The sequence below is a fragment of the Apostichopus japonicus genome, chromosome 9, assembly GCF_037975245.1.
Source record: "Apostichopus japonicus isolate 1M-3 chromosome 9, ASM3797524v1, whole genome shotgun sequence".
NCBI classification, from domain to species: Eukaryota; Metazoa; Echinodermata; class Holothuroidea; order Aspidochirotida; family Stichopodidae; genus Apostichopus; species Apostichopus japonicus.
In genome coordinates this window covers 34,325,066-34,348,906 of record NC_092569.1, presented here as the reverse complement: position 1 = coordinate 34,348,906, position 23,841 = coordinate 34,325,066, and the positions used below count along the sequence as shown (strand labels likewise).

Here is a 23,841-nt window from a genome sequence, read left to right as displayed (position 1 = left end):
GCTCTCGGCGGCTTGCCTTGCTTTCATTAGGAGCAGAACAAGATATAATACATGATCTAGCGTACTCTTCCTGCATTTGGTTTGTTTCCTCGCTGAAATTGACACTGCATCTTGTTCTCTCCGTCCTCTGCAGACGAATTACTTCTCCTCATGATTTGTTATGTACAAAATGTGTCAATAGACAGACTACTACTGCTACAACTTTATAGTTGGCCATGTGCATGTGTACATCCGATGGTTGTTGCTTCATTGTTTGTAAGGTCTTGACGACTGTCCATGGAAGGTGGAGATTGTAGGTTACAAGTCGCTGTACTTTATCCCCGTGTAATCTCCTCAGTACAGACAACATCCGTGAATTTCAATTGTCAGTCCTTTTAAAGACGGAAGTTTTTGTTCAAACAGCTCAGTAGAAAATAAGAAAACAGTCCAATGTTTACAGCTTTACCGTGGTTTTATTTTTGCTGGTATTTTTTGCTCAAAGATTTAACAAGTCACCCTGCAGAAAGTTGATACCATCAAAATATTTTGATGGTAGGCCGCGGTTTTGAAGGAGAAGAATTGTTCCGTGTTATTACCTGAGTTAGTCTTTTCTCTATTAATCTGTTCTCTTCGCTGACACCTTGATCACAATCGAATATAAAACCCTTTTCAGAAGAAATATATTTTTTAAGCTTCCGACAGCCCCGAAACTTGATCCATTTGGCACTGCTCAATTATACACGCTGTACTTAACCTTCAAACACTACTAGGCCCTTTGAATCAACATTCCTGCCTGTGCAACGCCATGCCAAGTATTTGGGAAACCTTATTTTCTTAAACTCGGCGTTTTCACCAACAATAATAACCTCTTTGTCCAAGAAGTGAAAAGCTAACGTTTTGCTGAAAAGCTAAGAAAGTCATGTCAGACTCGCTAGGGAATAGATTCGGGTCGTTCACCCTTTGTAAAAAAAAATCTTTCTATCAACTCGTCGAGTTAAAAAGCCACCAAATGGTTATTAAAATCACCAAATCTTCCCGCGAATATTTTAAATGAAAAGTCGGATTATATCAGAGATAGGTCTGAGATCATTTGCAGGCACTCGGGACGCTTCATCTGGTCGGGGTCTTTGCTGTTTCGTGATATCGACACATGAAGTGGTTTTAGTGGGTCTTAGCGAAGGCATTCTAAGCACACATAGATCATCTTACTTGATAATTAGATGAGGATACTTCACTTGAACGGCTGACACGACAATCTGTATCGAGAAAGATCTTATATAGTGTGCCTTGTTACTTAAACAGCCATAGGATTAACAAGTCTTATTTCTCATCTTATGAATCGTTTTTGAGCGAAATGGCTTTTAAGAATGTAAACTAGATTGCCGTTAAAATATTCACTATACATCTTATGCTCTTACGCTTAAGCAATCCCTTGGAGACCTCTTGCCGTTTTAGCCTATTCCTATCATAAGTTGTCCAGTTTTATATATGTCATAATAATTGTCATGGGTTTGGGCAAAGCGAGTAATTGTGTAAGATATAGTCAAACGACAAAAAAAAAATCAGAAAAGGAGTATCTAAGATAACAAAATAACAGACATTGGTGAAATGCATTTTCAGGTTTCGATATCATATGAAATTTAATCGCAATTGGCAAAATTGCTTGCACCGACGATGATGGGTAAAAACGAACGTGATGGCGATGCAATGGCAATAGCTCCATAAGGTTACATTCAAAATCAATAGTTGAGTCGCGCTTTCACGACCAAGACAAGGTCACCCATGGAAGGCGCTTCTCACACAATGACTTAAATTAGTTCCAATGGGCAGATTGATCCCCCCCCCCAAAAAAAAGGAATTTTGCTTGACACCATATTCCAAGCTTTCCAGTTATCGTACGTCTTCCAAGAATACCCAAATTAGAACTCATGGTTACGCGATATGGGAATTGCGTTGATATGACCCTACAGCATTAACGTACAATATTTATGGGCGCAAACTATTACTTGTGTGACGTTGTTGACGTCATACATAAACCTGTCCATCTGAATAGTGTAAAGAGAGTAGCCTACACATGGCAAGGGCTTCAATAATATGACTTTGGGCATCTTATTTTTTCCTTTTGTTCATCAGGTATTCGTCCAAAGAACGACAACGGTAAAGACGGGCTTGTAGATACAGTGACGTCACCCAATGACGTTTTCTGTTCCGTACCGGGACGGCTTTCGCTCCTTAGTTCTACCTCTAAATACAAGGTTACCGTCGCAGAAGTCCAAAGGAGGCTCTCCCCGCCAGAGTGTCTAAATGCATCATTACTCGGCGGCGTTTTGAGGAGGTATGTAGCCCATGTACCTAATATAACTAAATGAGTTTTTAAGATTCTTCAATATTTTCCCTGGCAGACGTTTGAGACTATCAAATAATGGCAATGGGTTTATGGTCACTGACACTTCAACAATCAGTTAAATGCCTCTCAAATCATATTACCTCACAGTGACAATTTATTTGCTAGTTCAAAACTCATCAAAGCTTTGTAGGAAGGATGAATTTGGCGGGTCGTCATCTCCAAAAGTGTACTTTCATTTTCGGGCTCTCTAAAATCTGAGCCAATGCTTACCAGTTTGTCAGTAGTTAGTTATATTAAACCCCATTTGAGTACTCCAACCGTTGATACGAATTTTAATTCACTTTATTCACTTGCAGTTAAAACCTGCATATATAGAGAAACGTTGCTACATCATACAACATGTTGGACATGCACCGCAATTGTCTTCTGCAGAGACCACACAGCCTTATACAATCTTCCCGCCCGCTCAACCATCACATGATATTCTTTGTTATTAATTAGTGAGTTCATTAGCTTAATAATTAGTGTTATAGAAAACATTGATTCTCACGCACTTGTAAAGTTTCTTCTGGAAAGGAAATCATATTCTATTTGTTGAATGATACCTTGTACAGTTGGTAGCTATTGTTGTTATCTCAAGATGCTAAGATGACGTAGTGTATCCAGCAATCTCTCCATCTTGTGTCTGCATGCGCTATGTCTATCCGTTATCACAGCAGCGCTGGATTTCGTAAATTGAGTTAACAACTTAATGAAAAGAAAGAAAGAAAGAAAAAAAAATGTCCGAGTAGACGCGACACGTTTTCCATGTATTATGATGTAGATGTAAAGGTTGAGAATGAAGATTCCCTTTTTGATCAAATTGGATTGATTCTTTGCTAGTTCTGAATCACATCTCGTTAGAAATCGCTCGTTTTCGCGATTCAGTGATCACTTACGGGTGGTGATCCCCGATGAAATTGTAATTTCGAGTAGCTCTGCCTGCGCTCCCCTCATTGTACGTATTTGGTTTGACGTTAATTGACGAGATTTTGCGTTCGGTCCATGTTCAGCCTGATATATCGCAGTGTACTTTGTCAACTTTCCAGTGGATAGCCAAAGACTCTGGGGGAAACCCAGCTTGTCTGTTATACGAAGTGAACGCCTTGAATGATTCTGCTCACTCAACTAGAAATGAACCTCGGCAGGTAAACCCAGATCTAATAAAGACACCTTGACAAGGGGGACAGGTAAAGATGATGGTAGGGGAGATAATGTGCCGAATTATCATTACTAAACTAGCCATAAAAAGGGTGAAAAGCCCGTGAAGGTACATTAAACGCGACAGGGTAATAACGAATATGGTGGACGATTAGACGACAACGACAAATGGCAATGCAAAATTGGGACAGCAGACAACCTTGGATAAAATAGTACTCAATATAGAGTATTGACAAACCAGTCGAGAAAGAGGATATTTTTGACATGGAGAACGAACGAAGAGAATAGAAACACTGCTAGACTGATAAGAACTTCAATTGACTTGTTGACCTGCAAGTACTGAACAATATTGTATAAAAGTATATGAGATTTGATAATGTAAATCACATGTCTCTGTAAGCTGTGGAATAAAATCATTAAAAATTAAGAAAATAAATGATTTACATAAATGTGCGGACTATCACGTGACAAATATTCACAACATCACAATTTTTTTTTATAATCTTGTGTGAAGTGGGGGTATATTTGGCCAAGTTCGGGAAAGTTACATGTTCCAATACATTACACTTTATATGAACCGATTCTAACAAAAATTTGAATGAAACCTCGTAGAGATATACCGAAACCAATGACATGAAAATGACTTAACTGCGAAATAATCGCTTGTAAGTTATTTTTGTCTGCCTCTTGAGCTGCTCAATAATAGCATAGTACCATATAAACGGAATCTAGATAATATGTACGTCAATCAACATTTACTGTTACATTGACTGATCACAACCAATCCACGATAGAATCTGTAACCTGTCCACACTTGTTTCTTACTATACCACTTAGGTTCTTCTAAATTTTCAGTCTAAAAGCGAAACAGAAAGTAATTTTAATACTTAATTCATTAAAATATCCGCCTTTCTTACGTCTCAGTCTAGTTCTCGAAACCTTTATAATTAGGAAGCTTTAGATATTTATAATTTAAGCCAATTTGTAGTCTCTTTGAGAGGCTAGAATTCAGGGTTTTTTTATTATTAGACCCTACTCTTATACTTCAACGATAAGCGTTGACTATGCATAACTAAGCTTTGGTCATACTAATGACTTTAACTTTTGTCTACGTCTTGCGTTCACGCTTTGAAAACCGCCGCAAATCCTTCTTAAATTGATCACACGAGTCACCGTGGAGGTACTGTATTCCTTGCGTCAAGTGATAAACATATATATCCCAAAACCTCTATTATGCGGCTTGTTTCACAAGGTCTACCAAACTAACTAAATTCAGCAACGACACTTTATTTTATTGAAATGAATTCATTGTGACGTCACCATTAATTAATTCTCGTTCAGGCTAACGTTGTTATAATGGCGAGGTCAGTTGTACTTTCTCTCAAGGAAATATTCCAAGCGTTATTTATTGTTGTTTGATCGAAAATGAAGCTTGGAAAATATTCTGCCATTTCTCTATAAAAATTGTTTAACCATTGATTACATTGAATAAAACCAACGCCCAATTTTGTTTAAGAGATCATAAAATTCACCAAGGGTGCTAACAAATGGGATATGAAAGCAATATCTTTTTCTGTGTCGATATTGGTAGCAATTTTGCTAAAATAAACCATCACGGAGCATGAAGAGCATAGAGTGTCATAGTCTTACCTAAACTATAACGCTGCTTAAAGCTGTAACATTCAAAATATGTGCGTTATGGATTGCAATGTTCCTAATATACATAACCCAACACAATGTATCGACGATGTATGCGACAAATTAAATTCACGACTACATGTGTTTATCATTTATTCTGGATTTACCGCGCACTGTATCAACTTCCAATACGGAGTGCGCGCTTCCCAGTCTCTCCACCAAAGTTGTGGAATGAATTATACCGAGTCTCTTGACACTTTCAAGAACCTCTTTAAGACTCACGTGTTCAATAATGCAACTTTATAATCTTACTGATTGTCCTGCTTCTAGTGTACGTTTTTGCTGCTTCTGTTGTATTTTGTATACATATTTTTTCTTCCTGCGATGATTGCTTTAATGTTACATATATGAAGATTCTTAACTTTTAGACTGATTGCATTAATCTGGTATTTGTCACTGAACTATATGCTCTGAACCGAGTACAAAGTCGTTCATTGCGAAATTACATTGATAAAAGATATGCATAAATGTTTCACGGTTCACGATTTGTGCCATTCTTGAAGAGGGGTAGGGGGGGGGGGGGGTTGAAGGAAGTGACGGGGAGGATCAAAAACCCGTTATGTTTCTCATGAAAACCTTTCCGATAAAAGGACCCAGTCGAGTGACAAAAAGTTCTCGACATTAGACAAGTCCCCCCTAGCTGCAGGTAACATGTGACCTTACGACATGTTCTAATATGACAATGGATTAATTCGAAACTGCTGTTAGTGCGATCCATTGGCAACGGTTCTTCCATACACATCATAGTCAGTCACCAAGAACTGAAAGTTCTTCCGCGAACGTATGAAATGGCATTGTCAGAGAAGAGTCAAGTTACTAATCCTGAGCGGGAAGTAAAATCTGAATTTCCTCAATGAAAAACCTGAGACAAAAATATGCGAAAGCCTTACACACCAGTTGTCACGTTAATTCTTATACGGAGCAGAGTACTAACCATGCATGACATGTGTTTGTACTTCGTAATTCCAACCTTAACGCAAAATTAGGCTTCCACTCATGCTTATAGGTATTGGCAAAATTGGTAGAAGTGATAAAAACAAGCTGTTTGTTGTTAGCAAGTCTTGTCAAAGTCAGTCGAGTTGAAACCACACCGTTTTGTTCCATGGCAGAGTACCGTAAAATAGTGTTACTTAGCATATTATAGTATACTACAGTGATTCGGTTTCATTATCGCATATCCGCATAGATTTCACAGACAAGTATATGGTTTCTGTACGTGTTATTGTGGTTAGGCTATACTTCGATAGTTTTATAATTAACAATATATACACCTCTTCTTTCTTGTGTTATGCTTTGCTCCATCAACTGTCTAATTTAGTTGTCTCTCCATCTGTTTCTGTTCATGTGTACTTAGTTTGATTTCGATTCAGTTAGCTTCATAAAAAGATCCTGCTAGCATCGAAACGATAGGGCCCTTTAAGTTGTATATTCATTCCTACAAGAATCCAGTATTAGCTATGATTTAGCCATCATAAGTATACGGTTAGCTTACTTCTGAGCAGTTTAAAGCAGTTTTGTTTACTTTGATACTTCGGTTGGAATTTTCTCCAAAGAATATTTCTTAAAATAAGATTACAGTTAACCAAACTAAGACATCCTTCTAGATTATCTCACCAACTGAAGGAATTGATTGATTAATTTATGCATTTGATTAAATTCACAACATTTCGTCTGTTGGAAACTTCTAACATATATAGGCCTACACGTGAATGCAAACTTCAAAATTTCTTTTTGTTTGTTTAACTATTGGCGCCACTACTTGAAATGCAATTTATTACACAAACAAATGAGTTACTTTGCTATGTGATTTGACTATGGACTAGCATTGCATTTATCAATTATCAACTCAATAAAGCTGATTTATAACAGAAATATCGGCGCCTATATAATTAGGTGCAGGTGTTTAGGTGTGTGTGCAAGATATATACGGTATACATTAACTTAACCAGGCCTATCCCTTTCATTGCCACATTCCTATTATGATAACTGACATTTTCCTTTCGGAAGTGGCGTTAACATGGAACAACAAGCAATAACATATATGTATCGCAGGTTATCACGTCTCGTTATCGATGCACACTATGTAATGGGATTGCCTGGTATGAGTGTAGGATAGGCCTGACTATGTTATAGTGTTATAGCATACATCGTGCGGCACGATGGTTGTAGTGGACAATGTATATGGGGCCTAGGTCGTTCGAACCGAAAAGGAGTAGAAGGCTGTATTCAAAAGGTTAAAAACACCTTTCTTCCATAATAAACAGTGACTACGGGATAAGAGTATAGTCTATACACAAAGCCTCATACGCATGACTATGTGTTTGTATATAACGGTATCGTCTTTATTGGCTTGGATAGTAAGCTGTATAATATGCGACCATGCGAGTGTTTTGTTTTTTCTTTACCGTCTATGTCGTATACTGTTGTACTTCACTGTATTCTGTTTTGGCGCTCTTTGAAGGTCAACGATGCATTACGAAACAATACCTGATCAAAGACTAAACAGAAACAAGAAATACTTTGATATTTACGTGTTCTATGTGTTCCAATCAGCGGGTTAGCTGTTTATCCGACAAAAGTTGCACGAGTTCAAAGCGTCCCCGGCCATAACTACACGTCTATTAGCTATATATAGGCCATAGATGCCCATTGTGGTGGAACGCGCTCAAACTATTTTGTTACCAGATTGGACTCTGGTTAGAACAACGTGCAGCCAGGATGTGTTCGTACACACTGTGCAAGTTGATCAGCTGTTTCTGGGGTAACGGCGTTCTTGCAGTCATTCACCCTACGGGCGCGACGGGGGGCTAATATGCCCTAAGCTTGGTGGCATGCCCTACTGCATGTTTGCTTATAACACAGTATTGTGTATATCCCTTGTGAAACTGCGTGCTATGTTTAACCTAGTGGCAAATCGTGTTTTTGAACGATGATGCATGCATGCTTTAGTCGAACTTCAAAACCTTTTGAAATCAGGTTCAATCAAAGATCACAGCCGTGACTCGAACTGATAGTTGATGGCATACCATAGCAATCACTGGTGAATCGGTATTTGGTAACGTTTTGTAAGTCAAAACCTGTCTAAATGGCTAGTACTTCGGATCCCTCCCCCAATCCACCTCACTCACTTCTTAAGCGCCAAACAATATTAAATGACTTTGGCTGTCCACGATTAGACTATACTAGGATACGTTTACTCCAAAGTTTCATTAATGTTTCTGGGTTTTTTTTTCTGGTAGGTTCCTGCAACATTACATTTACAACAACATTCGGTACATGTCTGGTCTTTGTATTGCTATCCCAGATACATTTCCACCATCGCTTCACACATTTGTAGTGTATGTTATGTTATAATATACAGAGTATATACATAGAGTAAACAAACAACACTACGCAGGGACGTTGCTAGAGTCTTGTGAATGTGGGAGAGGTGGTAGAATATAATACTATTCTAACTAGAACCGTAGTTTCCAACAGGGTGGATTCGTAAGGAGGGGTGCGGTACCGTAAGTTAGTGGAATTGTTGGTGCCCAAACTGGGTTGTACAAGGGACCAAACATTAAGATTTCGGTTATTTGTGAGTTCGAATTTTGTCAAATAATAATGTAAGCCAAAACTTAGAAACAGTCTAATATTCATCGACTCAGAAATCAGCATTATCCTGCCAAGAGTGCGGTCAGCTTAAATTACTTTAAAAGATGTTGCATGGATAACATTTTCCATCAGTCATACGTTTGACCACCGACTTTCCACAATTGAAGATTCAAGCCAATTATTGTGGGGGTGGGGGAGGGATTGACACACAAGACCCCAATCACCACACCACCCACATCCCACCACCCTGTGGCTAAAAGTCCCTGACTCTACGGCATTAATGCTCCGCAAGAAATTAAGTTCACTGTATTACCAACATCGTGTCGTGTTCCCTGTTTGTAGATTAGTCATTGCTTCTGGCGGATCATTAAATGTAACATGAATGTTATTTTGACACTCTCCTAGACATGGCAGCTCCTTGACTTATGACCTCCTAACTTGTAACACACGCCGTGTTGTCACCTATATGACGTCATCGTGAATTATACTACATTTTGCTTTGAATATTTCATCATATTTTTACCTTCAACGAAGCAGACATATGATGTGTCGAAGATTAATACAATATACGCCTGCTAGCTTCAAGTTCAATGTTCGGGACCTAACCTCTAGTAACTCCCAAAGATCTATGGTTCTATTTTCGTACCACTCGGCTCCTCCAGTCTGGGTCACGCATATTTCCAAGTTACACATATTACTTTGGAATGTCTATGGCAAATTTAAACACAAACGAACTGATCAATGTTTTCATAAGGAGGATCGGTTACCTCGCATTTCATTCGTTAACCCATGTGTAAGACCCTCTTTCGATGAATATTTGGAATTAATTAACATAATTAATAAGGGGAGTCACATACGGGTTTTCTCTGTCTCAAAACCCCTTCCTGGTACCCCCATAGGATATCTCCTGATTTTATTAACATCTAATTATTGATTTTAATATGGAGAGTGCTTTTAGTTTTCTGGTACAAAAGATCCAGAATTTTATTTTCTGTGGCCAAAAAGAATGGTTACCGTAAAGCAAAGATCATTTTCATGTGGTAACAAATGTATTGAAAGATGATTCATCCGGCAGATAGTTGGAAATCGGAAGTGGTTCTTAGGGTTATGTGGTGATAGTTATAATCACAATGTATAACGCCTCTATTCTCAACTAACAACACACAATCAAGCACTAGTTGAGCGAACTAGTTCCTTAGCCTACCATGGAAACAATGCGAAGGTTTATAAGCTTAGCATTGTGTCAGTTGACCTGACGCACTTAATCCAAGACTTTGTACACTGTATTGGTATACCTCAGTACGAGACATTTTTGTATGATTTTCAGAACTTCTGCTTGTGTTGCAATATGGTATTAAATACACAGAACGGCGCCACCTATATAAAGAACGGTTCAGATAAATAACAAATTACAGTTTGCTAGTTTATAGTTTCAGTCCAAAGAATATGAGTGTTTAATCGATGAAACAGTTCTTGATTGCTTGGTTAACAATGGTCCGAAAAAGGGGGCATAAAACAACATAATACACTGGAGGTAATGTAAAGATCTCTATGTTATACCTAATGGCGTTTATGAACATGATATATACCACATAACTTACAATCGTCGGAATGTCAGTTTACAAGGGATTTAGGCAAACTACACAACAGAAACTTAATTTACATCATCATTTGGAACGATCAACTAATACCCAATTGACCCAGGATTAGTAAGGTTAACGAGCATGCGCAGTCATGAAGTTGTTGTGGTAAGAACAGAGCATTTTACTGTGAGGAGTTTTTGACTCATCATCACCCTTCCATCACCTGTTATTATCATCTAGGACTCTCTTAATAGTTGCTGTTTCCCCCAGACGGCCAAAAGTCTCGAACTCGTCAGCCGTTCAGACCAAAAGGTCTTTGCCAGAGGCGAAAATCTTTCATTGATGTCACTCTGCTGCAAGACTTAAAAGTATCTGCTCCGAGTTTGATCGTTACACAGCAAATGGGCTTGAAAAATGGTTTTAGTATCCAGACTGGTGGAGTGGCTGGTATATGAACATATCTGACAGCCAATGTAGTTATATTTGTTAACATTGACATAGAGCTTCACAGAGTAAAAGTGGTACCACATTATCTGATTATCAATAGGAGAGTACTAGCGCCCTCATAAAGAGACATGTTCAGTTGTTTCGTTCCGCTGTTTGTATTTAAATATATTTGCTCTAGAAGACTTTTAAAATAATTGTTTCCTAGTGGAAGTAGAAAAGGTTTTTTTCAGAGACAATTAACGTCTCTCATGGCTTACCAGTGTCCACGTTACACCTGCTTTCTCGTCTACTATAAATGTAAACTATGGTATATGTATAAAAAAATGTACTGTTAATGTAAATTAAAAAAAAAATTGCATTCATTGTGACAGGCTGAGTGTTGCTTTAATCTAAACAGGACATTGTTTAGTCAAACTAGTTTCAGCTCAACCTTGAATAAAAGGATATCACACATGCAAACGGAACTAATACAAATAATTAGCATATGAATATAATGGAGGTATAGTCACATATTGATTTATCGGACCAGTGTAAGACAAGTTCAACAGAATTCAGGCCATCACCAATAACTTTGTGAATGCTCATTTCACTTTCCAGAGCCAAGTCAAAGAACGGTGGCAGATATCTGAGAGAACGGCTCGACAAGATTGGCTTAAATCTTCCAGCAGGCAGAAGAAAAGCTGCCAATGTCACATTGTTTACGTCATTAGTAGAAGGTGAGTGACCTTTGACCTTTTCAATATCTTCCAACAAGTAAGAACTACTTTTAACCTCTCTCTCTAACAATATGAGCTTTTCAGGAGAATTAGGGGGCGTAAAGAGGAGGGGAGGAGAGGGGAGGAGAGGGGAGGAGAAGTATACCATTCTGGTTGATCAGAGTATTGAGATTCAGCAGCACTGCTGCTCAATAGTTTGCAATAACAAACATGGTGTGACGAACGAGTGACCAAGATGCTTCCTGTTTAACCTCTGTGATTGAATGTCAACCAAACATGGAATGTTTTTGTATTTACTTCGAACGTGAATCTAGTCACACTGTTGTATGACGTAACATGTGAACAGCTTTCGCGTCATTAGCTGTAAACAACTCTATCCTCTGTGGTTTTGTCATATTAGGTAATTTTTTATTTCCTCCGATATCAAGTAAGTTTATTTTACGGTATTCTGAACACGTCAATCCAAAATGTCAATTTATTTTTACTGCTTGTAACGTCAACCTCCTTGGAAGCTGAAATCCTTGACGTTTCCAACTCAACAGTTGAGAAGAGAGAAGGTCTCAATTTCACTTTTAGTCGCTAATTTCAATCTAAGTGCCACATTCCTGTGGTACCTCCACGTATGGTATTTAATCTGACCATTTATGCTGGTACCGCTATGGCTAGAATGCATAGGGGCTAGCCTATCATTAAAGCCAAAAGATTTCATGGCAACTCTCCAAACTTTAAGTAATTGTCTTAATATCATTGGGAGTAGTTCCGCTATAGTTTATTGGAAAATATCACAGACAGTATCGTCGGGATTGAGCACATTGTGGTTTATCAATCAACTATAGGTAATGATTAGTTAGACTAAAATTTAAGTAAAATACCCCTCTAACCTTTAGAGTAGGAGTAAGACAAACCATCATCACATGTGATATACAAGATGCAGATCAAATGAACAACTCTCAGTCATTAAGAGTTTTGTTCTGTATAGGCCTCGATGCTTGGGAGATTTTAATGTATCATTTAAATGTACATAACTACACTAGAATGAAGAGTTAGGCAAATGTTTGGAGAATTAAGATGTATTTCTTAATCATTTATTGCTTAATTTACTTTCTGAAGAAGCCAAATAAAAACGGCACGCATTTCGTTAACCATGAAATGAGACGAGCAAAACATTAGGATAAAAAATATATAAACGATTTCTTCTCATAGAAGCACAAAAGAAAACATGAGATATAAATTTTCAGCTTAAGCATCTAGTCCACAATATATTGTTTGTTTACTTTGTTTTTGAGTGATGGGGGATGGTGAATTGTTTACATGTTCATCCTATCATGTTGATATCTGCATTATTATAAGGTTATCTCTTACAACGTGGTTAATTAGTTGTCTATACCTTGAATTTTACTTGTGTCTTACTAATGAACGAAACAGCTAAGCATCATTTCAACACTATTAATACATGTTTCTTTCGCTGTTACTTGAACTACTTTCCGATTTGGGATTCTTACTTAATCTGCAATATGTTTTCAAGTATTATCCCCTCTTACAATGTTCTCCATCCATCTAATTGCGATGGTACGGTTATTATTTGGAATATTTCGAGACTACGTTTATGTCCATCAATCTCATAGTGCCATTCTGCCATTCTTTATCTGACTCAATAATCAGCAGTGTGTTTATAGTGGCCTCAAAGACGGGACTCTAAACCAGTCATTTAATCCGGGAATATTTTCAAGAGTAAACACGTCATTCGGTTAGGTTTCATGGGAGCATGTTGGTCCACCACGTAGCTATCACGTTACTGTAAGGTTCACCTTGAAATTAACCATCATGCATTGTGATGCCTTTACACACTGATTTTCAAAATTCTGTGTTATCAGGTTATGGATCTCTAGTTTGCAAGTCACCCAAACAGTTTTAAATTTGGCCCCTTCATTTACCCAGGGAGCTTTTACTTGGACCAAGTCACAGCTCCATTATTTGCCATAAGGTTGAAGTTGTTGTCAATACTTGGGCAGAGTTAGTCCAATCTGTTTATAACTAGATAGTGTAAAATGATAATATTTCACCTTGTACACTATATGAGCCAAGAATAAGTTATTTCAACACTGGGACATTATAAAGAGTGTAAGAATAGTCATACATTAGAAAGGAGAAAATCGCTTGAAAATTGCTGTAATATGGTAGGACATAAAAATTAAAACATTCTAGTATAGACCAGACCCAGAAATCCTTGGTGGGCAATTGTATTAATAACAAGTTTGGTGATCGACTGGTGAAGCGAAAGCGTCCTGATTTTGTTTGTTGTGTTTTGTTTTTCTTTTCTTTTCTTTTCTTTTGTTTATCGAACAATACAAAATCTTCGTCATTGCTATGGCAGGTTGTTTTCATAAAAGATTATTTAATACCAAAAGAGTAATTCCTACTGAAACCAAATGACACATCAATCTTTATTGACGTCAAACAACTCACGTCTTCTTGTTTGGGTGTTTGTATGTTTGGGTTTGCTTTTTGTGTTTCGTTGTTTGCTTGTTTTGGGGGTTTTTCGCTTGATACTTCGTTGTTTGTTTATTCTTGTAATAAGCTTGGAACGGATCAGCGCAATACTTTTTTTTACACGAATATATCACAGTTTTCTCCTGGCTATATGATTTTTGCCTTATAAATAAAACTACAAAAAGAAGAAATAAATATCCATACGTTGGCCTGACTAATTAAAGAAGTAAGTAAGGCTCTTTAATCATTAAGAGAAAAATAAATGTGTTCAGTTTACTCAGAGGCATCTATCAAGATGAATCCTCTGGTCAGAAACCTTCTTAAAAAACTCTTCTCCTATTTCTCTTGTCGATCACTATTGTCTTGTAAATTATTGCCTGAGGTTACTCCATTAGAAGATTTCTTTTCTTACTCACGTCACAATATTTCAAAATAAGGGCTTCCACCTCTCGGTCAGAGCTTCCTCATAGAGCACTCGCTCTCAATGATGAAACGAATGATGTCGCGTACATAATGGTTAGCCCGCGGGGCTCACCTTAATGCTATAGCCTATACCGTAGATCGTGTTCTTGCCTACCGTGTAATTAGTTGTTATTTAGTACCCCACGTATTCTTTCCCGCTGACTTATAAAACCAAGGGATCAATAATAACATATTTTTTCCAAAGTTTAATGAAAATATAACATCAACAATAATTGCATGTGATGGTGTTCAGGAACTCTGAATCTGACTAAACCTGACAATAAATCTACATAGTAAAAATTATGGCTTATATATGGATGCTCATTAATCTATTCGTAACAACCCTATTAATTACTGATTGCGATAAATGAAGTAATTTCTTTGTATATATACTAGCCTAGTTAATTACACAATAGCATAAACCTTATAATGAAAAGGTATAGTTTTATTAGGTTATAACTTATGCAATATCAGACTAGAGAAAATAGGCATATACATATATGCGTATGCATTATACTTGTAGATAAACAATGTACAGATATAGAAACAGAAACACATACGTAAACGTGTATATGTATACACACACATATCTATACATACATAATATATGTATTAAATTATATATATATATATATATATATATATATATATATATATATTACGATTTTCATTTATATATATATATACATATATTAATATACATATACAAATATGAACGCATTTACATGTACATTTGCATATACATATACATATGTACATATTATGCACAGACACAGACAGACAGACATATGCATATACATTTACATATACACAGACACATATACATATATAAACATAGTCTTATACATATATACATGCGGGTGGCTTATTCGACCCTATGTGTACGTTAATGACGTGTTCAAAATTCGTGTACCATTTAAACATGAAATATTTTCAACTGAATTCGTGTTAGTGATTCACTCCGTCCAAGTCCTTACCATTGATCCTGTTCGGTTTTTACTCCAAATAATTCGTCTACAAACTTGTCAGGTTTTATTCAAAAGATTCGATTTAGTGAATGGTGCAACTACGTGACTATAGAATATGGCTAATGAAGCTTGAAAGCCGCTGAATGGCTTTAACGAAGGCATAGGTACTGATGGGTGCAGAATATGGTATGATTAAAAAAAGTTCGAAGGAAGGTGAAAAGGGTTATTAACCTATAAATTGGATTAACGCATAGAAGCCCTTAATATAACAGGGGCTTATTTATCAGATTGCGAAGATATATAGAGCTAGTTAGGATGGTCACCAGTGGTCAGACTTGATGGATGAAGATTTCGGCCAGCAAACGCCTGCAGCTAATCAGGACATCCAATTTGACTTCTTTGCAGTTTGTATTCTACACACTCTGTTTTGCTTCTTTTTATTTCGCGCCTGATGAATCCTTTGTTCTTGTAGATGTTGCTACTGCTATAGTTTAACCTTTAAAATTATAAATCAAAATAAGCAGTTTGGTTATCGATTTTTGTTCAAAGCGTACGCGAGATTAAGAAAAGGCAATGTTGGTTAATAAACACGATAAGAAAGGTAATAACAGCATTTATACGGCTTCCGTGTACGTTTAATTGTATTGTAGAACAAACAAAAGAAAGACAAATTTTGCAAACAACGTTGTCGGAGACTACTTTGACAAGGAAACTATTATATCGACGGTTATTTTCTTAAGATTCCATCGAAGATATTCACTTACCCTCCGCCCAGCCTTATGGAATATAAAACTTTGAATTGTTTATATCCTAAAATACCAGCATATACTTATAAGTTACACCCATTGGTAGTAACTCTCACATACTTGTACTTCCCTGGGAGTGTGTACCCAGTATATACAGTGTAATATTTAATAGGTAGTGGTACCTCTATAAATTACATTATACTAGTCTTCTTCTTCTCATTATTATGATTATGATTATTATTATTATTATTATTATGATTATGATTATGATTATTATTATTATTATTATTATTATTATTATTATTATTATTATTATTATTATTATTATTATTATTATTATTATTATTATTATTATTATTATTATTATTATTATTATTATTAGTATGTTTCCTATTAGTATTATTCATATCAGTATTAATCATATTAGTATTATTTTAATTATTATTATTAGTAGTATAACTTTAATTATCATTATTCCTATTATGATTATTCTATTATTATTATTCCTATTATTATAATTGTTATTATTATGCCTTTGCTAAGAATGACCAGGATCATACACAGGACTCCAAAACTAAAGACAAGATAAGGTAGCATCGCATCATGATATCACAATTCAGTGAAACCGTGCCTTTCTCAGTTATCGTGCCATCATGAAAACATGTTAACACAAAGATTGTCACAAAGTCATAAGTATATACACAAACGCCGTCAAAAAGTGAGTTTAGGTTTTTTATTATGGAATCCATTCAACATATTTAGTCCCTTGTGTTTGCATGCCAATACATAGTCCCACTAAATAGATAGTTTTGTCATACCTGCCTATCGGTATTCGAAAAGTAAAAAATTAACAAGTACAGAAATACATAGATACACACTGACACACACTCATACACACAAAAAAACTGATCTATTCTTCTGGCTTGTTCTCATAAGCCTCTTTTCTTTGATTTTTGTTTTTACCGATGTGTTCGTTCCTTTAACGCGTTATTATTCACACCTGCCCGTATGCATTCAATACGCAATATATCAAACCAGACTTTAAACTAAAACGGCAGTGGTTTTCAAACCTGGTTGCCTTTGACGCCGTTTCATCGTGCTTTACCATCCGTAACAAAGCCCACAGAGACCAAGCGTTGGCCAGGCGTTAAGTAATGACTTATTTATACTGAAAGTTTCAGGCATAGATCAAAACGAAGCGAAAATGAGACACGGTTGTTCAGAAGTCAACAAGTGAAATTTCAAAGTTTTTTTGTGTACATTTCCAAGATTATGTATGCATATAGGCAATCAAACTAAATCTATCGAAGACATAAAATGGATAACCGTTGCCTAGCATTGAATAAGAATGGATAAGAATCTAATTACTATGCTAAATAGACTCCGAGCGATTTAATGCCCTTGTTAGTGAATCCTTTAAACTTGAACTTCCAGTCGTTCCCAGTAGAGTTAATCTTTTAACTATTACAGTGAATAGTTGTATATAATGAGCCATGCCAATAGTCTCTTAATTATAGGACTGAAAATTCAATATTTGACTTAAGTTTGGAATTTAATGAACCGTATGACAAGATAGCAAATCACAAATTTGGCAAGAATAACGTTTTATTCTGAGAGTAAAACTGGTTGATGGAAAAATATAACTCCCTGTAATGTTTATTATGTCATAGCGTTTACCTTATCTTACATTATACTGTATCTTTCAAGTACCATTAAAAGAAGATTGGTTTTGGTCAATTCCAGGCCAGACTAATACCCAAACTCAGTGATGATTTGATAGCAAAATCCAAGCAAAATCAATGCAAATTAGAAGAATAAGCACCAGCAATAAAGTTATGATTTTTGAGACTAGAATATTATGCAATATTGAGGCATTGGTACATATACACTTACTAACGTTACTGAATGTCAGCGATGAACTATTTATTCCTTGTCTTAAAGATGAATAAGAACCCTATATTTTCTCCTCTGTTTTCAAGAGAATTCGGTACTGGTAACTCCCAGATTAAGTTACACTAGTTAAGGAGCATAAATGTTCGACGTTCAGTTTGTATGTTGAATGCAATGTTCGTGGCTTCAAGTTACCCTAGCAGGCAATATTATTCTCATTCCCAAAACCACCACTTCAGCTTAAAATCTTCTCTAACTTTTTTTCATTAACCAAAATGAGGGCGCAATAGCCTTTCTATTCCACAACTCAGTGCTTGGCGATACTGCTATCGTGTATCGTTATTCTAATCACATGACTTAACACATTATTTTCGGATTAATTCCACGACGCATCTTCTGACCTTCCAGAACCTGCTTTTATCAGATTCATTTCAAATCAAACAGTCTAAATGTGCAAGAATATCGAGAATCGAGGACAAGCCACCAAAAACATGCGAAGCTGACAAACGTCCGATCTATTTTATCGTCAGTCGTTCGCTTCCGTAGATAGTGCGAACAGCGACGCCGTCCTTAACCAATCATAACGCCTCTACATTAACTAAGTCGTTCATGTGACCAATCAGGCGCATGTTTCTATGTAGAATATATCACAGCGGGAATCTCACACGCAATATCACCTTTGTTTACACGTGTCCTATTCTGGGATGTTTTCTTATGCCAATATTGTCATTTTTTTGCATGTAATTAAACGCATTAAGCCACCTGCAAGCCTCTGTCTTCTTTCCAACAGGAAGCAGGTTGACTCTTTCAAAAATTTAGATCATCGTCATAGAGAGAAAAAGCCGCCTTTTTCTTACAGTCGGGGTATTTTTTTTTTTTTTTTTTTTTGATTTTGCTTTCCTTGCTCTGCAGTATATTCTTTGTTATCCGTAACGATTTTGAAATTAGTCATTGAAAAATACGTGTTTAGTAAATTGGTATAGTTCAGTTTGAAACGTAACCGATGACGTGGAAACCTGAAACTGGCACATAACCTTATAAAAATTGGTTGTACGTCCTTGAATTTCTTAGCATGGTTGACTTTTTGTCTCTTCTGCCTCGCTTTATTCTCCTTCTATAGTTAATTTCCTTCGCTTCAAATAAGAGCAATGGAGAGAGTGAACGTTCTTGTATAGTGTATGATAAAGAATATGAAAAGAGGAATAACTAATATTATTTAAATAAACAAAAATTAAAGAGGCTATACGTATAGCTTAAGTTTTAAGACTTAAAACAAACTCTGAAATCAATTTGGATATCGCTAAGTATGTTTTTGTGTTTGTTTGTTTGGTTGATTTGATTGATTGATTGATTCTTGCAGGTGCTTTTTCTTCTTCATTTAAGCAGTTTTTTTTCTGTCTGTTATTATGGTAGATGGAATAAATTTGAAGTTAATTCGTGGTTTGTAATAACTCAATAGTGCAGCAGTAACGTGTAACGGATTGATTAAAAGTCATCGCAAATTCTGTTTACCATTGTCTACCTTTTCTTAAGTATGGAAAGCGAATATCCTTCTCAGTGAGAGTATGTTATACGATATTGCATACTCACTTTTCACCTCCCCCCCCCCGCCCCTTCACCCTCTCAGCTCCACCATTCAGCGGAGTTTGACATCGAATGTTCTTAAGGGATGAGAGATATTTGTTGCTAAGTGCACAGTATCTGTTCCATCGGGAAATGTTCACACTTATTAGATTCAGTTTATCCACCCATCAATGTTTACCCCCCCCCCCCTCCTTATTATGTGACGTCATTACACACCTGGAATACAAACAAGTTTGTCTTGATTTACTTCTACTTCCATAAACAAAATCAAAAATTTAAAAAAGCAGTCCACGGTAACGTGCCCCGGTGTTGGTAATGGGGAATGTTGGGCGAGGGGGGTGATCGGGTTGGGATATGAGGAGAGGTGTATGAAAGATGGATAACATTCTGTTAAAAGGCGTTTTACCGATCACACTTTGGTTATATAGTACATTAGTACTGCCCTCTATTTTGTACTATACGGTTGTGTGACGTCAGCATATTGTAATAAATCCATGAATACGGCCTCTTTCGTGTGACAATTAATATCTTCCAAATAAATTTATATGTTCAAATCAATCTTGATTTTTTGTCACTTGCAAGGGGTGAACATATGTTCCATTCTTTTGCATCAGAAATGGAACTTTTCTCCACATGCAAATTCTATGTCATCGTTCCAAGGACCCCTTACAAAGGAAGCCCACGAATTCAGTACTTTATTTTTATTTTTTGATCTTTTCACAGGTGAAGCCATTCATTTAGCGCGAGATTTTGGCTACGTTTGTGAGACTGAATTCCCCGCAAGACAATTAGCTGAATATGTGAATAGACAACACACGGATCCCACAGAAATACCAACTCGAAGAAACATGATCTTAGCTGCCAAGTAAGTATGCAATTACATTTGAACGATGGCTTCACCTTCAAGATACTGAAGCCTAAAAATGATATTTTAAAGGTCAAAAGCTACTTAAACTAAGGAACACTCTTTAACCTTGATATACTGTAAATGTAATCATGTGAGATAATATAACTCCTTTTTGAAGTTGTGTTATTATATATTATACGTACCTAATATTTTAAACAATTATATCCAAAACAAATTAAAGATTTAAGCAAATTGAAGCGATTATGACATAGATCTTGAAACAAATAAACCGTTCTTCCTACAAAAACTGCTTGAAACCAAAACGTGCTCTGATGTTGACGAAAACTTCCAAAGTTTGTTTGTTTAGTGTGTTTACATCAGCAATACATACCAAGGTATTCAAGAAACGTAGTCAAGGGACATATGTTCAGGTTTGCTTGGCGTTCGGGTACATTATATATCATGCTAAAACTGATATGTCGGTATGTATTGTGGATTCCATATAGTTGTCAGCCGTATTTACACAAATGTTCCGTTCGGTTCCTTCGTTAAAGAGAGCTTAGTCCCTAACAATTAGAGAAAACATCCACATCCACTAAGTACCTGAAACAAAACATTTTGTTTTGATCATAAAAATTAGATCCTTCCGCACATAGTGACGTCATTCTTTATCAAGGCCTAACACATTTATCACCTTAGGAATGAGTGATGTTAAAATTATATTTTCTGACATTGCGTCGTAACAACAAGAATAAATATTAGACTGATGGTGTGGACCACGAGCTTAGTAAAGACAGCTGGAATGTCACTTATGAGTTTGTCAAGGTTAACACATGAAACAGTTTTCGTAAATAGAATCTTATGGTGACCAGTATGAAGCTCAAAATAATGCCAATACAATAAAAATGAGATAATACATAAAGGTTAAAAATGACCGTATTTCTATATTTTATTACAATCCACAGACAAATCACTAAAGAATTGCAGGATGTTTTGTGCCAGGACAGGACACCAATCGGTAATTCTCGTCCACAACCAATCTTAGAGCCGGCCATGCAAAGATGTTTGACCCATTTCAGTTTGATTTCACATGGTTTTGGGACTCCAGCCCTCTCGGCTGCATTTGCAACTCTCCAAAACGCTTTTACCGAAATGCTGAAGTACTTGGAGAAAGCATTCCCAAACAGCGTTCCGCCACATTCCACAACGCCAAATGGTAACGCGCCACCCTCTAAAATGGACTCGAACAACACATCGACCAAAGGGGACAAGGTGGAGGACACGCGGGGTAAGGAGGTGGTATGAATAACCGACTATACCCTTCACCTCCACTCGTAGTGGAGCAATACTCAAGGATGAGCGAACGTTTTATGTCAGATGTACAGGGTATAAATTGATGGCGATTCGTGTGGGTTCCCACAAAAGAAGGGACGGTCGAATGAATCAGAAATGTGGATAATGTATCCCCCCTCAGACTATGGAACGCCAAGTTGCTACCGTTTGATTGCAACACGTGTACTAGACTTGCAAGCATCGATGAGCTCAACCCACCGTTTTAAATATTTATTATTCATTATATGCTTGCAATCTCTTGTACTACGCGATACGTCCGGAAAATTCTCTACCAAACTTCATCCCACCTAGCAACAAAGACTTCGTGGCCAGCTGCATCGTGTGTACACGATAGGCTATATGCCTAGTGTTATCTCGATGTATATACCCCAATATTCGTTTAGGAACACAGCGATCTGTTTCTAACTCACAGAGTTAACAAAGACGGAAGTTCCTGTGTACGTGTTGTGCTTTTCATGTTATTTCCTAAGGCTCATGTGAAAGCCAGTATAGTTATCAATGATAGAATCTCAAACTATAAAGAGCATGATATACATACAACTTGTGGTACTGTTTGGGACGCGTATTGTTTTAGTCAGAAACAAACCCAGAAGTGGCATATGTTATGTCGGAAAAAACAGAAAATTCTACAAAATTATCTTCGCTGTAAATTACCTCAAGAAGTAAAATATATTGGAGTTCGGTATGTGATTATGTTCCCTGACTTCAAATCACATTTTGTCCTGTCCAACGTTTCTTTTTTTAAATTTTTAAGATTCCGTCAAAAGAGGTCGCACGTATAAACATACACACACATGCAAATTGGGTTCTATCCTTGCTTTGCACGACTCTTCAAATTCTTGGTAAAGCTTATATAAGTTTTCTTGAAAACTAGGACAGTGACATAAATAAATATCAAAATTGTCACCGTTCGAATGATGAGACCAAGATAAGAAGTAACGCTGTCGCAAAATGACCTAAATCAGAAACAATCTTACAAAAACCTTGCTTTGATAGTAAGAAAGATATGGCCGCAGAGTACTGGTCTGGTGTGTCATATGATCTTTCATAACACTCTTTTATAAACAATACCATTTTCTTGCTCTCAGCGATGAAGTTGCACATATTACTTTTGTAACAAAAAATATAATAGTGTCTGATCCTACCGTTGCTAGGGCCGATATGTATTCAGTCATGTTGATTTAATATGACAAATGGATTTCTCACAGAATTGTTTTCCATTACCCAAAAAAGTAAGACCCATCTGCCAAGGAGACATTTTGTCAATGTGAATAACGTAAATGGTCAAGTCAAACGAGCAGTATCACATACCTTAAAGTGCTTCATGAATAATCATATCTGATTAATTATGAATATTTATCTTATAAAATCTCACGATACTATCTATACGCATAGAAATGTTCTGCTTCTCTGATAAGAGCATATTCATGTATGTAACGTTTGATACGCCAAGATAAAATTTGAAGGTGAAATTCACAGAAGCTTTGAATCTGAAAAATGGTTGATTGGCGTTTAAACTCGATTTCAGACAATGATGTATTCCGTAACAAAATGGTGACGATTTTTACTCTTTTTTGTCAGGTTTATTAAAAAGAAAAGTCCGGAATGAAATCTTTAGGTCAAACCTTTCACCTTGATCGAATTGCTCGACTTATACCGTTGCTTAGCAACAAAAGCTGCTTGCTCCAAGTCTCCATGCAGTATTTACTAAAAAAAAACTAAAAATGTGCAAGTGCCAAGTATTTTCTTCCTAAGTCCAATGAAACATGATGACGTCACTAACATGAAAGACATTAATCAGGTTGGACTCTCGAAGACGGAAATTTTACTAAAAGATAAGAAATGTGTTTTCTTTTGTAATGTGTGGTAATAATATAAGATGAAACAATAACTTACGTATGGAGGAATACAATTGTTATATCTTACGAAAGACTAGA

The 23,841-nt window shown here is 36.5% G+C and overlaps 1 protein-coding gene across 4 annotated transcripts in view; it reads left to right on the top strand.

Moving 5' to 3' along the window:
• Nucleotides 1–23,749, top strand: part of LOC139973474 (transcription factor AP-2-alpha-like) — a 146,201-nt gene extending 122,452 nt beyond the window's left edge. For all 4 annotated transcript variants that reach the window (XM_071980175.1, XM_071980172.1, XM_071980173.1 and 1 more), the window contains 4 exons: nucleotides 2,113–2,314; nucleotides 11,446–11,564; nucleotides 20,428–20,569; nucleotides 21,517–23,749. In XM_071980175.1, the coding sequence (XP_071836276.1) occupies nucleotides 2,113–2,314; nucleotides 11,446–11,564; nucleotides 20,428–20,569; nucleotides 21,517–21,856 (803 nt within the window). In that variant the 3' untranslated portion in view covers nucleotides 21,857–23,749. The remainder of the gene's footprint in view (nucleotides 1–2,112; nucleotides 2,315–11,445; nucleotides 11,565–20,427; nucleotides 20,570–21,516) is intronic.
• The last annotated feature ends 92 nt before the right edge of the window (nucleotides 23,750–23,841 follow it).